General features: G+C 35.1%; 1 protein-coding gene across 3 annotated transcripts in view; it reads right to left on the bottom strand.

The window, feature by feature from the left end:
* Positions 1-17,503, bottom strand: part of ATP9B (ATPase phospholipid transporting 9B (putative)) — a 172,249-nt gene that overhangs the window by 45,788 nt on the left and 108,958 nt on the right. For all 3 annotated transcript variants that reach the window (XM_074829700.1, XM_074829710.1, XM_074829720.1), the window contains one exon: positions 9,970-10,130. In XM_074829700.1, coding sequence (XP_074685801.1) covers positions 9,970-10,130 — 161 coding nt within the window. The remainder of the gene's footprint in view (positions 1-9,969; positions 10,131-17,503) is intronic.

The following is a 17,503-nucleotide window of genomic DNA, read 5'->3' as shown; positions in this document are numbered from 1 at the left end:
TATGTGAACTATTTGCAGCTAATTTGCCCAGGGCACAGGACTCAGAGTCCCAAAGTTTAATAACAGGTTTCCAGCAACATGACTTTTAAAACTGTTCAAAGGTATATATCAAGGTCAAAATACTGCTAATGTACTTCAGACCTTTTTTTAACAGTCCTGAAGTGCTGCTTTACAGCATAACCCAAACAGCAGTCACAGTTTTCATCTGTCATCTTGCAATCACAGCGACAGACTGATTGTGAATTACCTGAGGTAACAGTGGAGGAAACAGTGAGTCAAACTGCAATACCCCATAAAGAAAAGATGTATTTAACTAGAATTGTGAGAACATCTGAAGTTTCAACACACACTGAAAAAATTCAGTTTATTCCATATCCCCTCCTTCCTGAATTTGTACAGCAGAAGACAACACATGTTCCACAACAAAAAGAAACAAGATTCTTGACCATTCAAGATGGTATTTTGTTCTTTAACTTGCTCTTATTTTCCCATTAAAATCAGCAGCAGCAGGAAACCATCCTTCTACCTGGTGATATACCCCAATTAGCTTTGCAATATCATTCCTAACTTCAGCTGTCTTCAGACACACAAATATATAAAAAAAAATTAGGACAGACAACAGAAGGACTCCTCTACCAGATTCTTTTTATTGAAAATATTACAGTATAACAAGGAGTAAAATACCAGAAGTCACTTGCCTCACACTGGTTAACTACAATTTTACCCTATTGTACTCAATCCAGAGCCAGTAATGAGCAACCAGTACTTGTATTATGTATGTCTGCTAACTTGCAGAGTTAGAGAGAATATAAGAATCAGTGTAACACTTCACACCGTGATATGTATTAGTCACCAGAAGGAAGAGCAAAAGATTTACTTGTCTTAGGGATGAGAACCTGCTAGTTTGCCAGTCAAGTACAAAGGACACTGTCTAGCTCAAGAAACACGTATAGTTAGACATTTGCTCTAGCCAGGAGTAAGCAGGGTAAGTGAAGGATGAAAGCTGCTCATTGCCCCACTTCAAAGAGGCATTTGGGCTATATATATTTTTTTTCTGCCTGGGCTACCAAGACAGGAATTCTGAGATGAAAGCTCTATTTAAGGCTGCAATCTCAGGTACATGGCACACAAAGAGAGAAATTCACATGGCTGCTCTACCAATGGAGACCTACAAAGTCATCCAGATAGGAAAAAGTGCACTTCAGTGAGATTAAATTAGAAAAGTCTTAAAGCTGAAGTGCAGTTCATATCTTCACTTGCACCTTTGTAAGTGTGTGTGTGTTATCTGATTTTGATGTTCTAAACACTCTATATATGCATTTAATTATAATCTCACTTAAATATAAAGGTAGGGAAAAAAAAGAAAAAAAGACAGCTTCTCTTGCTGAGCAGTGAGGAGAAATCTGTATTTCAAAGCATTGAGGCATTTCAGGAATTACCCTAGCTTTCCAGCATACACTGCTAAGTGGAACAGAGTGTACCCACTTTATGCTGATGGACCTAATAGAAAGCTGGCACCACTGGCCTCCAGAGAAATAACGTCTCCCCAGTGACTAGTATAGTCCAAGACAGCTTTCTGGCACACAGAAAGATATTTGGTATATGCATGAATTGTTAAGATGAATAAAGAATTAAACAGGAATAAAATAAGCAAAAAAATGAGGGCTATTGATACATTTTTAGTAGTAATTCTAAAATTTGTACACTGTAACCTGCTCTGATGTCCTTCACCTAGCACATTACGGATATTGCATAACACTAAAAATGATGGAGGCCTATTAATCCTGAGTTTGCTTTCAAAACTAGAAATTTCTCTAACAGAGCTTCACAGGAATGGATAGAAATACTTGACTGAAAAGTCCAAGAACTTTTACACAATAAAACAAGGAGATACTAAGCTTACTCAACACCAAGCTACTTTCAGTGCTTGACAGTATTAGCTATAATTTCTCATAAATCCTTTGTGGACTTTAAGAAACCTCATTATATAACCAAAAACATTTTAAATTCACCAGTTTTTAAATCCTCCTCAATTTTATCCAATTTAAAAGACTCCATATATATCAGTTATTAATGAAAATGCACAGAACAGCATCACATAACATTAGCACATTGTTGCATCAGTAACACTCATTTTTAGCAAACCAATCAACATGTGATCTTTAGACACAGTATGTTGATATGGGTATTTGAAGGCTGTTGCAGAGAATGAGCATATTTAGTGAACATAATAGCGTGAAGTTTCTTGTGTCTCAACCTCAGTACAAGTTACCCTAGAGCAGGCAAACCTAAGGCAACTTTTATCCAACTTGGGCATTTATTCCATTAAGAGCCAGGGTGGCATTTCTCTGCAATTCAGCTTCAGAACAACTCAGTAACACAACATTTCAGAATCCACACTGCTTTTTACTACAGGTTAAAACCAGACACTTTTGCTTTTATTTCCTCAAAAACATTGGTAGTGTTTTAGGTTAAACAAATTCATATTTACAGAACTCCTAAATTTCATTTTTTCCCAAATGGTAATGATATTAGGTCCCTTTGTAAAGAAGTCTAATTTTGGTTTTCAGTCAAAATGGACAAATTTGCCAATAAGCAAGGGCCTTCACGGAGAAAGTTTCAGACAAAAATATTTAGAAACTCCAGAAACATTCTGCCATTCATAACTCAGTGAAAAGCAATCAAGACCTAATGAAGTTATCAAGGACAATTTTGTGAACAAAGTGATACTGTGCCTAATAAAATTCAAGTATGAATCTGGATCAAAATTGTATGATAGCTTTATTTGAGCTCTTGCAGGCAGGAAGTACTTCCTGAGCAGTTCTGTATGTAAGCTGAAGTTTCATAGCAAAAAACAAAGCCCTGCCAAAATTCTAGACACAGTATGGGTACTTGTAGTGGTATTCAATTTTTAAAATAATTAAATAATTGTAATGTAGCCTTTTTATTTTCAGGACTTCTAAATAAAATACTGAAGATCATGTCACATTAGTACCCAAAACTGTACCCAGTCCCCTGTGGCTATAGCCCCTAACCTTCCCATATCCCTACTTGCTTGAAACAGCCATAAACCATACACAGATAGACACATTATTTAGAATCTAGAAACTGATATGTAATAATTTAAAATTACTGGCCAAAAAACAACCACGTTTTATTTCAGCATGCCTGGAAAGTTAAATCTTCACAGAAAGTGATTTTTGGAGCCAGACAACTTCTATTAACTGGCACTAAACAAATAAAAATAGAACAAAACAGAAGTTACTTCTTTTAAACACAATATTCTATCAAGATCTAAATAAATAAAAATCAACCCACAGGTCATTCCTTTGATTTCCTCTAATTCCCCTTCTCCCATATTTTATTTGGAAAGGAAATCTGAATATAATATTCCTTTTGTGTTTAGCCCACTGTATACATTTTAATTAGTTTTCTGCTATCTATCTGATACTCCCAAGAAGAGCCTCAGATCTGTGTTCTCATTTAATAATTGGTCTCACTAGTTCTCTTGAAGTAATTTTTCTAAATTTTGTCTATTATACAAGCATATAAAAGGAAATGAAAGAAGGTACACCCAGCACTTTACATAAAACCGAGGCAATGAATGTAACTTTAAAAGAGAATGCAATCCTACACATTTATGCTTAAATGTGTGGCAAAAAAATGCGTATCAACATTGGATTGCTATAGCAACGGTGGCACATGTAGTTTTTCAAGGGCCACATGCAACCTAGGTACAGATAATTAGATGTTGTAACATAGGTAGAACTTAAAACCTCAGGAGGAAAACTGGCAAATAATTAATGAGAAAATTAATCTATGAATTTCTTACAGGCTGAAAACATAGTAGAGTGCAAAATACAAATAGAATGCATGTCAAACAAGTGCCTTGGCACAAGAGACATAGCATATACAGCTCAGAATAACAATAAATGCTTCCTATTTAAAATGTTTTTTTATTATTTTCATATTTATCAGGTCAGATGCCTTCTTTCCTTAAGCCTCTTATACAATAGCAACAATATTGACATTACATGTCTAATACAAATAATTTTTAGAACATGAATATTTTTAGTGTATTCCAGACAAATTTGGCATTACTTACCATAATACTATTAGATTAAAAACAGAAAACCAACTAGGAGCAAATAGGCAATGTCACAAGATTAAAAAGGAAAAATGTCTACTGCAGTAGATCAGTTAAAAAATGTCTTTTTTTTAAAAAAAAAAAAAAACCTGATTGTGCTTTCTTTATGTAGCATGAATATCAGACATTGTAAGAAAAGCACAAAGCTAGCTCAGGCAGTAGTACAGCACCATACTGGGCAGGGTAAGACTTACTCTTAGCATGAGACACACATACCATAGCCCCTGCTGCATGAAGAAGTCAAAATTAGTTTGTAAAAAGTAAAAGAAGCTTCATGTATTTTTCAGTCTCTATGTAGATTGCATTATATATCATGGTATGGTATAAAAGCATTTATAAGGACTGCTTGAACTACTTTAAGAGTAACTCTTTAGCTTTTTCACACTGAAAGCTTTGCATCACATCTCTAATATATATTCTGCCTGTATATGTGAGACTGCATATACTGATACTCTCACATGTATATGTTATACAGATTAGAGCTCCAACACAGACAGCACAAACTACAATATGACTGAAAGCAGCATAGCTGCTTGCTGCTGTTAGATAGCCACTACAGTCCTGCATAGGTGTGAGTTCCCTGGATCTTGGCAATACACAGATACACCTATTTGTATGATCTGGGATTTGATTAAATATTTATGAATTTCATGTACAAGACTTCCTAGCAGTGTTTTCCTCACTGCCCACTGGAAACGGTCATAAACTGACGTAACTTGAAGGATTTTCTTTAGATGCTCCTCTTAAAGGCCCAGAAAAAAGAAGTCAGGAGCCAGGTAGTGCCCCAAAACTTTACTACTTAAGTGCAAGGCAGTTCCTTCCAGATGTTTGGGACAGCTTATTTTGGCAGAATGGCTCAGTACCCAGGAGCCTTAGGGTGTCTGAAGGAAAGGACAGAAGACATTTCAGCTTCAGTGTACAACAAAACTAAAGGATCCTCCTAAAAAGATGGCTGATTAAGTCCCTGTCAATCCAGCTTTGAACTGCTACTAAATATAGAGCCTAGATGATACACATTTTTACCAGATCCCCAGTCAATACCTTATCCTTTTATTATAAATCCTTTACATTTCTTAACAGCTTAGTGGAAGCATGTACAGCTACAGGATTCACATGTCTGTATACATGAGGCAGTAATTTCAACAAACACTGCTTGGCTAAGCCTAAATTATCTTGAAAAACTTTCCTGGCTACATTTTTTTGAGGAAAAACAAAAAACAAACAAAAGGACTCAAGTCAAAGTGCAACTCACTTTGTCTTCAAGGTGTTCAAGAAGACTGGACAATGAATAAACAAAGTCCCATGACTTGGTGGTGGAGGGGATCCAGTTTGGTGGTTGTCCTGGTTTAGCCAGGATAGGGTTAAGTTTCCCCAGCAGTGGGGGGGGAAGCTCTAGCTGGCTTATTCAGATACCATGTCACATCCTGGCGCTGAAGCGAGACGGGTCGGTTAACACGTGTGTTATGCCATCACGCTTCTCACTGCTGTATTGTAGATATTTTGCTCTGTTCATTATTATTATTGTTACTGTTATTGTTGTTGTTTGTTGTGTTGCTGTTGCTCTGTTGTATTAAACCTTTCCTTATCTCAGCCCCAGGGCTTTGCATTTCACTCCCTTTGTGGGGGAGGGGCAGCGGCCTCGTGGTCTCAGACCCGGGCAGGGACTAAACCCCCACAGTGCTGCACTACCATCACTGAGGCTAGCCTTTTCTTTGGCATTGGCTGTCAGTTCTGAACCAATTACTACAGCAGCTCAAAAGTGATCTGATGAAGAGATGCTACAACTAAATGCCATGGAAAAGGACATAATTGCTTTGTGGCAAGGCTCTCTAACAGCCCAATAATGCTTCCTGCACCCATATACACACTGGGTTTTTCAGCTCAGTAGTTTAGAGTGGGTATCTTGCATCTCATGTTGATTGAAGTCTCTTTTGTTCTCCTGTACTTAAAAATACAAGTATTGGTAACTGTCTCTCTGGCAGCTTTTTCAAAAAAGTTAAAATTAAAACAACTGATCAAATTAGTAGTTGCAAAAAATTGAAGGAGAAACTCCTCCAGACTTACATGATTTCTATCAAAATTTTAAATGTGTACAGTAAATGTCTTCAGTTCTACACAAAAGGGAAATTAAAATCTCCTGATAAAAATTAAGCCTGATTTTAAAGAGATATAAAATTAAAAAGAATGTATCTATAATCACAGTGATAGAGTTAAACTGGGTAACCAGGATAAGACAGCATAACGATGACAAAGCTTTAACCTCATCTTCCCCCATTTGAGCTGCTGACTTCTCATTAGCATGACTGTTTTTGTCCTCTGCCTTTTATCATTCAGAAAATAGACAATCCAGAAAAAATACAAGTTGTTCAACAAAAGGACTTTACTCTTTAAAACAAACAAAAAACCTCAAACATCTCAGGCCTAAGAACTTCCATGCTGGTATCACAAAAAGCAGCAGCATGGACATATCTGAAGAGAAAAAGCTCTCCCCCTGCCTGCTAAGTGATAACTGCACTAGGTGATATAGACAAGATCTTGTAAACTAATGGACAATGTATTTCAATTAATGATTTTATTTAAAACAAGTAATGAAATGGTCTCAGTGACATTGGAGGAACCTATGGATAGGCATTAATGCACCCCAAACTGGCTAGAGCCAAGCAGAAAAAAGGCTAAGAATACAGAAGAACATGAAAAAACTCAGAGAATGGGTGAGCATAATCCTAGAGAGATTTAGATCTGCACAGTCTGTCAAGGACTTGCTTTCTATCCTCCTTTCCCAATAAATTTTAAGAAATTCAAATAGATTAACTTTGTAGGGAGGCAGAGTGCCTACGGAGGCTCCCTGGGCTATGCCTCTTCAGAGGGGAAAAAGAAATGTCAGTTACAGAAGAGTCATTTTTGAGGGGCAAATGTTTGTCAAGGTGTAGGGCTGTTCAAAACATTTTATGCATACTGGTTCTAACACAACCAATTAAAAGCTGGGCTAAGCTTTCAATGTTTGTTTACTATTACTTTTTCTCCATTTTGCTTGATTCCTTGTACACTACAGAATGCATGCAATGTTGTAGGCTGGGCTTTTGGCGGGGGGGCACGGTAGTGTGGGTGTTGGTGGTTGGGGTATTTTTGGTTTGGTTGTGGTGATGTTTTTTGGTTTTGTTTTTTTTTTTTTTTTTAATTCTGTTTTGGGTTTTTTTTTCAGTTGCTTTAGGTTTATACTTCCGAAGTCTTACATGCCCCACAGTAACACCCCTCACACAGTGAAGCAACACTGATCTAGAGAAGTATTTAGGATGCAGCTGAATCATGAGGAACTAGCTGCTCCCCAGAGGAAAAAAAAAAAAAAAAGGAGTTCCTCTTCCTATTAATTATAGGAGAGGCTGCACAGAGATCAGTTAAACTCTGCTAACAGTTGGTTATCTCTCCCTGATGATCTTCACCTAACATGTCTGGCCATGGAAAATTATTTTTATTGCATACCTGGAATTTCCCTTGTCCTGCAAAACAAAAGCCAAACAGAACTGCAAAAAAGCTCCATGTTTATAAACTTCCTGAATTCTCTAAAACCATCAATCAACACATTTAATGCATGCATGAGTTCAGATATGCTTTGCCTCTACCACTCAATCCTAATCTCCCACGTTCATTTCCTTTACCTGTGAAAAGTTCATTATTTCCCCCATATAGCTATTTTTAAAACAATGAGAGGACACAACACCAGGTGCTTCAGTGTCATTAGTCTTGTAATGTTCATCTCCAAGAATTTACACTCCAAATACAGCCTAAAAGTATGTAATTTCCATGATTAACATCCAGAAGAGAGGAAGAGAAGTGTAGTTATGTCTGAACACTGGCATGACTAGAGTTACTTATTTTGCTAACAGTGTGGGAAGTGACCATATATATGAATGATCTGAACTGAAGAAAACTTGGTATAGAAATAGATGAACCTCTAGAGAGAAAAGCGTTCTCTGATAGATTCCTGTCTGATCTTCCATAGAGTACCTATATGTTCCATCTCAGAACTAAACCAATCACATTCTCTAATACTTCTGCTTTGTATAGTATCTCCCACAAGCAATTGAAAAATGGGTTTAAGTGTATCCTAGAAATTATTTTTTGACAAGAACTATTCCACAAGCCCACTAAACAACTCTGAAGTTGAAAATGAGCTGCTCAATCAACATGTTTTCCAGTGGCATATGTCGAACTGTCAATATAAGAGTCAAATTTACTTATGCTACCTGTATGCTCTTAATCCTCTTGCATCCAGTAACAAAGATATATCTGTCTTTTAACCATTTTAAAGTTAGTATGTTTATTGTGGAAGAACACAGCGAGCGACAAGTGATCCTTTATACTCTTAGCTCATTTTTTCCTTCCCCTACATGTCTTTGATGATTAAGTGCATCTTTCAGCAATATGTAGGCTTTACTTATCCCTTGCATGCAACATTTTTTGCCTCTTCATATGGACAAGTTGCTTAATACTCAATAACTATGTGCACACGAGGGAAATGATGACATGACCTGAACAGCAGCATCATACAAGCAGTAAGGGAGTTATGACAATGACAGTTTAAGATACCATAAAATTGAAACATGAATGTGCAAATAAAAAACAAGAGCCAGTTAAAGGAAGTGGAAACTGTTCTAAGATGACCACTTTCTACAATGAGATCTCCTCAACTCCCTAGCAGATTTGCTGGAACCTTCTCCTTCAACTTCCCAAGAGAATCAGTTGCTCTTGCAACACAAAAGGAGTATAAAAATACAGGTCCTTTAAGTTATAAAACCTTAAGATAGATACTTCCCGAGTATCAAATCGGTCAAATATGATAGAGTTTCCTTCACACAGACATGTACTTAAAAAATGTGAACACAGTAATGTGTAAATTACGTAAGCTTAGATTAAAATGCCTAATGAAATCCTCCTGGTTTGGTTTTTTTTTTTTCTTACACAACATGGATTTAAATATTGTGTGCAAACCTGAGGGGATAGGTCTTAAACCTATCTACAGTTTAGTTGCTGCTACCTCTGTGGCTAGCCACTGGGCTCAGTGAATGACATGCCTCAAACCGAAGAGTTCCAGAGGGCATCTAAAATTAACAATCACCTTAATCTAAACATTGGATATTTTAACAGGAGAGAGTATTTCCATTTTGCAAAGGCAATACCCATTCAAGGTAAAAAAAATTCATTTCAGAGTCACTGTTCTCACTTCTGTGTCCACAGAAGACTTGATTACACACATGGATATTATTTCCTGTTCCAGTTTATCTGCAATTTGAATATACAGTACTCATGCTTAATGAATTAATTAATTCAGGGCAAGTCTCTACTTGGTTACACATGTTAAAAGTCCTCTCATTGTAAAAGTGCACCTACATTATTCAGCCATTCCATTTAAATTAATCATTGTTGTAGTAAAAAGTCTGTATTTTAACCAGAGAAATTGAACATTTTCAGTATTTAAAGCATTAAAAATAGAATTCCAAAATACTCCTAACAATTCACTCAAATACATGTTTCCTAAGACCACGTTCTCAAATATACAAAGATTGTATCCTTATTAATACATTTATGCTAGTAAAGGATTAGATATCCTGATTACTCCAGCAAGATGAACATTATACAAAAAAAAATACAACAGTATTGTTTTCTGTACAGTGATCCTTCAAGAATCAGCAGATTTGTTGGCACCTTCTCCTTCAGCTTCCTGATAAGATCAATTTCCTTTGCAATGAGAAGCAAGTATAAATTTCAAGAAAGTCACATTCAGTGAAATTAGACATTTGTTTTTCTTTCATTCTTATACATACCTGATGGGGATGATATAGGAAAACAGGAGGAGGAACCGGAAAAGGTTGCGATACCATGGGCCTACAAATCCTTGCAAGGTTACCATAACAACCGATAGTGCAACTAAAGCCAAAAACAGGGCTTTGGTCAGTTGATTCAACTCCAGGTCCAGCAAGCCAACCTAGAGGAAGAAGTATAAAGCAAGTTAGCCGTGAGCTCTTCTTAAATTGGCATTTTTGCGATGCAAATAATTAGCGGTTTTATTGGCTTTATTCCTACCTATTAAAAATCCATGCACTCTTAACAATTAACTGCATTTTGATAACTGAATTGATTATTGCTCCTATGCTTGCATGCAATAGATGTACCCTGTTTACAAGACAATAACGATTCCCAGAACCAGTGTGAATTGTCCCAGGCAGGCCTTTTAAATGCCTTTACATCTGACATGTCCCTCCCCCATCTCCTGATCCAGGATAGGAACACAGGAGGGCAAGGAGAAAAGACAGTTAAAGATGAACAAATGAGCAGGAATAATTTTTTTCTGTCATGCATGCAGCAAAAATACTGGCACTGTGTATTATATTTGCAGGGTAGCTACTGCTCCTTTACTGCTAGAAGATCAAAATCCTGTTCGATTCATGAATCAACGGGCAAATGTGACAGAGCTACCTTCTCATTCATATAACTAGTGTACTGTAACTTGTAACTATACTTCCATACCGGTCTGTAAATCTGAACTAATTTCACAGAAATAATTTTTAATTGTATGAAGCTTTCAGTTATTCCATATAACAACAAAAAACAACAATCAAGTGGAATATCCATTTTCAAATCAAACTAGTAAAACAGAGCTTCAACTTGTCATGAGTAAAAAGGTATTTGATTTAGAAACATTTTAGCAAAAACATTGAGAGGCTATCTTTCATCCACTTTTTCTCATGAAAAAATATTTTTAAGCTATGTAACTAAGACTCTCACCATTTCAATAATGTATGCTGTAAGCTAAGTATTTATACTCCACTTTTTGGGATGTTCTTGTAGTCAGTAAAATATGTGGGAAAATTATGTCAGGAAGAGTTTCCTAGGCCCCGTCACAGATGCCCCTTTTATCTCCAGGTCTTGCCAGTAAGACCAGTAAAACATAACACTTCCTTAGATAACAAACAGTCTGCAAAAGAACCACTTTAAATATAGTTCTTAAAAATTCCAACAATCTTGCTTAAACATGGGCTGTCCCTTCCCTAGAGAACCAGGCAGCTGAAGACCACAGCGGCTGATTTATCAGCTGCATTTAAAAAGCAGCACAACGAGAACAAATATCTTGCAATTTCCGCTGCTTCAACTACTACATAGTTTATGCTTGAATTATTGAGAAAAATAGGTTTTTGGATTAAAATGAAGAAAAATTAAGCCAGGGAAGTAGAGCATGTTTCAAAGCCCAGATCTTTTTGCGTTGACAAAGGCAGCCTAAGTTTCAGGCCTCGCTGAGGATCAGATGAAGTCATTATTCATTCAGTCAGGGAAAAAAGACTCAATTACCTCAACCTAAAGATGCTATCAATGAATGCAAAGTGCATATTTTACTCTATTCATCCAAATCCCATTAAAAAGTGAAAGGAATGATTTAATCTGGCCTTCTAGAGTTGGTCTTTTTTTGTAATAAAATAAAGAATCACTGTCTTGCAATATGCATAACCACTACCTCACACTTTTTTTTCCTGCATCATGGTAGTGAAAGCCTATCTCTCCCCTCAGCTCCCCCCTCCGCCCCCAGTGAAAACCCCACCCCAGAACAGAAATGAATAAAGAGCTTCTTTGGAAAGAATGCCACTTTTTGGACAGAAACATTAAATTTAGTCCACTGCACACTGATACGCAGCTAATTCAAAGCATTAACACCTTTCTAATTGATGAAGACAGATGTGAACTTAAGTTTGGAATCCAACAAAAATGCATTTGGAGAGATATTAAGAGAATAAAAAAAGTTGATGATGAAAATTTTTCACACAATAAATCTCTTGCTCAAGAGCATTTGATTTGTTACTAATAATGTCATCCTTTTTCATACAGATCATACTATTGGCCATAGTCAAGGTTAATATTTTCATTTACTAGCAAGTGAAGGCAATTGCAAAACCCTACTTAAGAAGGCACACAAAGAAAGAAAGTTTTAATAGAAATGCATTCTCCATTTCTCAAAAATTAGTTACTATAATGTAGTGAAATATACTTAATTAGTTTAATTCTGTGCCTTTCCACTTAAACAACTTCTGCACTCAATCTAATGAAACACTGTTGAATTATCCTGATACATTTCATGTAGAAATTCAGTGACATTCTCTAAAATTCATCTGAATATTGGAAAAGTGGGTACACTTCATTTTAACTACACTGATTTTATCAAAGCATTAGTAAAACATATCAACTTAAAGCAATTTCCTTCCTTTTGAAAATAATCATAACCAGAATAATTATGACAATATAATAGATGAGTTAAGAATTGGAGTAATTTTCCACATTTATTGCTATTTCCCATATTAGAAAAGCAGATTTTCTTCTACTTGTCATAATATTTGTTCTATTTGAAACAACTATGTTAACAAAATTAAACACACCACTGGAAATTTTAATCTCTAGGGGAAAATTTGTACATAATGTCTAAGACAACCACAATAGTTTTGCAAAGGGGCTGCTCTACGATAATGAACACAATAATTGCCTGTATAATCTAAAATGCTACTAATGGCAACAACTGCAAATCCATTTAGCTCCTCTTTAATTTATGCACAAAGTTTTAAATAGCTAATGATTCTCAGTAAAATAATGGCATATACCACCAATAAAAAGTATGGCATTGTCTACTTGCACCAAAAAAATCCTACAAGTTTTTAAATACTTTATTTTTGAATGAGAGAATGCTTAAAGGTCTAAATTTCACATTTTGGACCACAAGGTATATAGAAAAAAATTAATTAGCAAAAGTTGAAGGCAACCAAAAGACCTTTCTGACTACTGAAGTAGAACATGAACAGTAATATTGCTATTGCTGCTCTAGATGCTTAACTTCTGGGAAAGGTTATCCTCTGAAGCTATTATTGTAGTAATAGAACAATCCTTCTAACATTAGAAAAAATATATTACTTGGAAAATGAGAAAATTTTGTAACGCTAGAATACTGAAATGCAAAATTTGATAATTAAATTTTGCACAATGGTAAAGATTTCTCAAAATAGTCGAGTGCAGGAATTTTTTATTCAATTACAGTTTAAAGTGCATTAGAAATAATTGCTCATAAATAGCCTTTCTACAGCACTCTAATGCTGTTGAAGTATTAAGGCACTATCTTAGGAGATACTTCTCCCACAACCAAATTCCTCCACGAAAGTAATTATATTTCAGTAATCAGTCTGGTTCTGCACTGACAAACACCATATTGACTACAATGAATTTCATGGTATGTATGTTTGAGATAGACTTTGGCTTTAATTGGCACCATAAACATAAAAATTTTCTTTCCTGTTCTTAATACATGCTTTGAACTTAACTTTATTAAACCTCGAATACTAGTCAACTATTCATGTTTTCAATAATTCTAGTCTAAACTTAGTTGTAACATCTATGCAAAAACTAAGGTAAGTATTTAAAATTATTAAAATTTAAATAATATAGCCTTCTTCTTTGGGCTAACAAAAACAAGCTTTGTCCAAGAAAAAATGATTCATAGCATTTCATCATTTATAAAATTATTTTTTATGTACATACCATTAGCTGCATATATCTGAATCCCTATGGTTTGTTTCAGTAATCTGTTAAACCTTTCCTATAGTCTCTGGGAATAATAGATTATTAATCTGTGTTTAAAAACTAAATGAAGAGATGCATCATTATCTGCTTACCTTAATCTTTGATACTAAAAACATGTACAGCAACTTTGGAATCTGTAAATGTTGCTGCTTTGTTAAGTCTCTTAGTTCTAAGGTTATTCCTATGATTCAAATTCTTGACAGCTCAGCAATTCAGGTAACCATATTAAGCTAATATAACAATGAATCAAAACAAGTAAAGCATGTGAATTCAAGTTTAGGAAGTACCTTTCCTTAATTCACTGTACTCAAGTAATGGTCTGACAAATGTGTTTCTCTACAAGCCTATCTTGATTAGCCTAAAACCCACCAAATCTTGCATACAGCACGTTACACTTTTTAATCACTATCTTATTCTTTGAAGCAGTAGATTCAAAGGTAGGAAAAGCAAAGAACACACTGATATAAAGTGAAAACTTAGTGAAAAAAGTCACCTCTCCCTGTATTTTCTCACATTTTCAAATATCCCAATCACTGGTTTATCCCAATCACTGGTTTAACAATGACAAACCTTGAAAACATTTTCTGAAGCACTAAAAACCTATGACAGGTTTTATTCAATTTAGAATTAGAGCAATAATCATGGTGGGGTGTGGGGGGGTTCTACTTGACTTAGTAAAACTGAAATAAACTTCAGTTATTTAGTCCACTCCAGTTAAGTTATGCAAAAATAATAAGAAAAGAGTCCATTTGATTCCGGTAACATTTTATGCATTTCCTTTGGCAAAAAAGGCACGCATCCTTCATGCTAGCTTTAATGCAACCCAACATCACTTTGACCAAACTGAAATATCTGGCATTATGTTACTATTGCAGGTTTATGGAATGGAATTACATCTATTCTACACTGATTTCAAGAAATTTTTAGATATTTAGCATCCATTGTATCACCAAAGAAACAAATTACAATTACTTATCTATATTACCAGAAACAGCCCATATCCAACAGATTGGCATTTAAAACAGTAGAAATATTTTAAAACTCAAGAAGAAATACATCATTATCATCCAAAGGAAGAAGAATAAGCTGCAAGCAGATAATGTTTTTTTTAAAGTTTTGATGCATATTCAAAACCAGAGGTTTAAATGCTCTTAAAAGCTAAATACATTTATTACAGTTTGAAATGACCCTTCTGACTTGTCTGGTTTTACTTCAACAAGCTATTCCTAAGTGCATAATATCTATGTTTGAAATAAACTAATCACTTCAGAAACAAAATTCCCTTTTGTAGCTAGTAATATCGATATGGCTAAAAGAAAATGAAGACTCAAAGAGTGTCTCTGCCTCCTTTATTTCTATTTATCATCCTTGCCTTTTCCAGACTCAACATCATCTGAGTTTGGATAGTCAAAGTGAAACTTGAAAGTCCTTTCCAGGTTTTTAGGAGGTGCTTAATCCTCTCTAGTTCAGTCTACTACAATAAAAACAGTGAGCTACATCCACAACTGTACTTAAATAGTGAACTCAACTGCTTGAAGGGACTCATTTTGACAAATACTGGCCACAGATTTCATAACCTTAAGTGTGTCTTCTTTTTCAGTTGGGTCCTGATTTTTCCTAAGGCCAATAATTTACTCTATCGGTAGTAAAACATTATGTTTCAAAAGATCAAAATGAGAGAAATTGAAGGTGACCTATTCTTAATATCCAGTTGACTATAAATCTGGTTTTCATTAACACTTTTGCAGTTTGTTCAACTGTCCCAATGTCTCTAAATATTCTCCAGTATGATGTCTCTTTTTAGAATCAGTCTTTACATATAACAGTGAAGCCAATTAATTGATACCTGCCTCTACCTTATTTCAGTATTTTGCTCTAATTTGACTGAAAGCTAAAAAAGGAGACTTGTGTCAGTTAAAGACATGCCATGTATCGTTTGGTCAGCAGAGGGTGCTCAAGATCGTTGTTAGATACTGTTTTCAAAAGCTCTCTGTCGGTAATGCAGTACCAAGCACAGCACTGTACCTTTACAGGGCGACCTGTATTTCTTTATGATCTTCCTCGGCCGACAGCATTTACCTCGTGTAGTTTGAAATGTTCTGAGTTAATTATTCGAAGGACTTTAACAACTCAGATTGTGTACTGAAACTATTATATTTCCTTCTTAGCAAAAAGTTACACTTCATATACCTTTATACGGTCACAGACTTGCACCTTAAGGTGCCAGTAGTCACATGCTGTGGGACCATATGTTCTCTGACTTTGCTACACATTTATCACACACAAGAATGATAAAAACGTGCACAGAGCATATTAAGAAACTGAAAAGGTTAATGGCTTCTTAAACCCTGGCATCCATATAGGGATTGTGTTGTATTAGTAACATATCCTCCTCCTATTAGAAGCTATCAATTGAAAACATTTTCTCAAGACCACCCATCAATTTATAATAATTACTTCAATAATCTAAGATAACCAGTCATATTGGAGACTTCAACAACCAAAAGCATTCACACAGTGAACTCTTAAGACATCCATTTTTTCAATTTAAAACAATCTAGGTACACAAGATTTCATACAGAGGACATTGAGAGTTTCTAAGCACTCACAATCCTCCTTACATCTGATCAAAATGGGTAAGACTTGGAATTCTAGGGGCAAAAAAGATCAGGATTTAAAGATGTTTGATTTTACACTAGAACACTATCTTCAGATTTATATTTCATCTGTATCTTTTACAAATGCTTGTTATATCTTCTTTAAGCTATTGATCATCACCAGCTTCAACAAGATTTTTCTAGCATACTGTCATGTAATCAGTATTTTTAATGATCAGAATACAGAATAAGCAGCTTTACACATTACACACTATTATTAAAACACACTCAGTGGAGATAGCATTTTTTCATATCTGAGTAGATTAAAAAAACATGGCTTACTCTCAGATGAAAATAATTAGGTTTGTCAAAGTAACTGCAAAACTAGCATGGGGAGAACTGGTTTCAAAGTTTTTATTGTGTAGAATTTGCAATTATATAACTATTAAAAAACTATGATATATGTTAAAAAAAAGTCAATGAAATAGCTCAGTACGAGGTACTACTTCCTTCAAGAAAAACAATTATATAAGGTTCCTAACAAATTGATAGCAACAGCTAGCTCTTTCAGTTGTGTAAATTTTGGGAATTCTAGTATCTACACTTCAGACCATGCAGCTGACTGATCTAAATAACTTTTTCCATATGGAAAGCTGCACACATTTATTTTTGTCACTGTAGGGCCTGAATTCATGTTTTATATATATGACACACTGTATGTTTAGTAAGATTTCGTAAGTGGTATGAGAACCTTGTAGCTTTTTCAAAGACATCTTTAAAATTAAGCACACACTTAAAAACATGTATTTAAAAAAATCCAACATTTGCTTACTCCATATTAAAAAGGTGTTAGTAACTCAGCTTCTCGTAGACTATCTAGATTAAGCTATTAGCAGAGATTTCTTAAAGAGTTTATCTCACAACAGGGCTGGGGGAAGAGAGGTCAGAGCTAAGGTTATCAAAACACACATGGCAGTTTTTCCATTAAGAATTCAATTAAATAAATGAAGCCAAGAACCCAAGAACTTTAAGCTTGTTTTAAGTTTTACAATTTCATTTTATCCCAGATCAACAGTAAGCTTTAAAAGACAGTTAAAAGGGTTTTTTCTCCCATCTTACTCGAGGTTAAATTGAAAAGCACATTTGAAGA

This window comes from Strix aluco, chromosome 1, assembly GCF_031877795.1.
Source record: "Strix aluco isolate bStrAlu1 chromosome 1, bStrAlu1.hap1, whole genome shotgun sequence".
Classification (NCBI taxonomy): domain Eukaryota; kingdom Metazoa; phylum Chordata; class Aves; order Strigiformes; family Strigidae; genus Strix; species Strix aluco.
The sequence above is the reverse complement of the archived record's forward strand: the minus strand, read 5'-3'. Positions and strand labels throughout refer to the sequence as shown.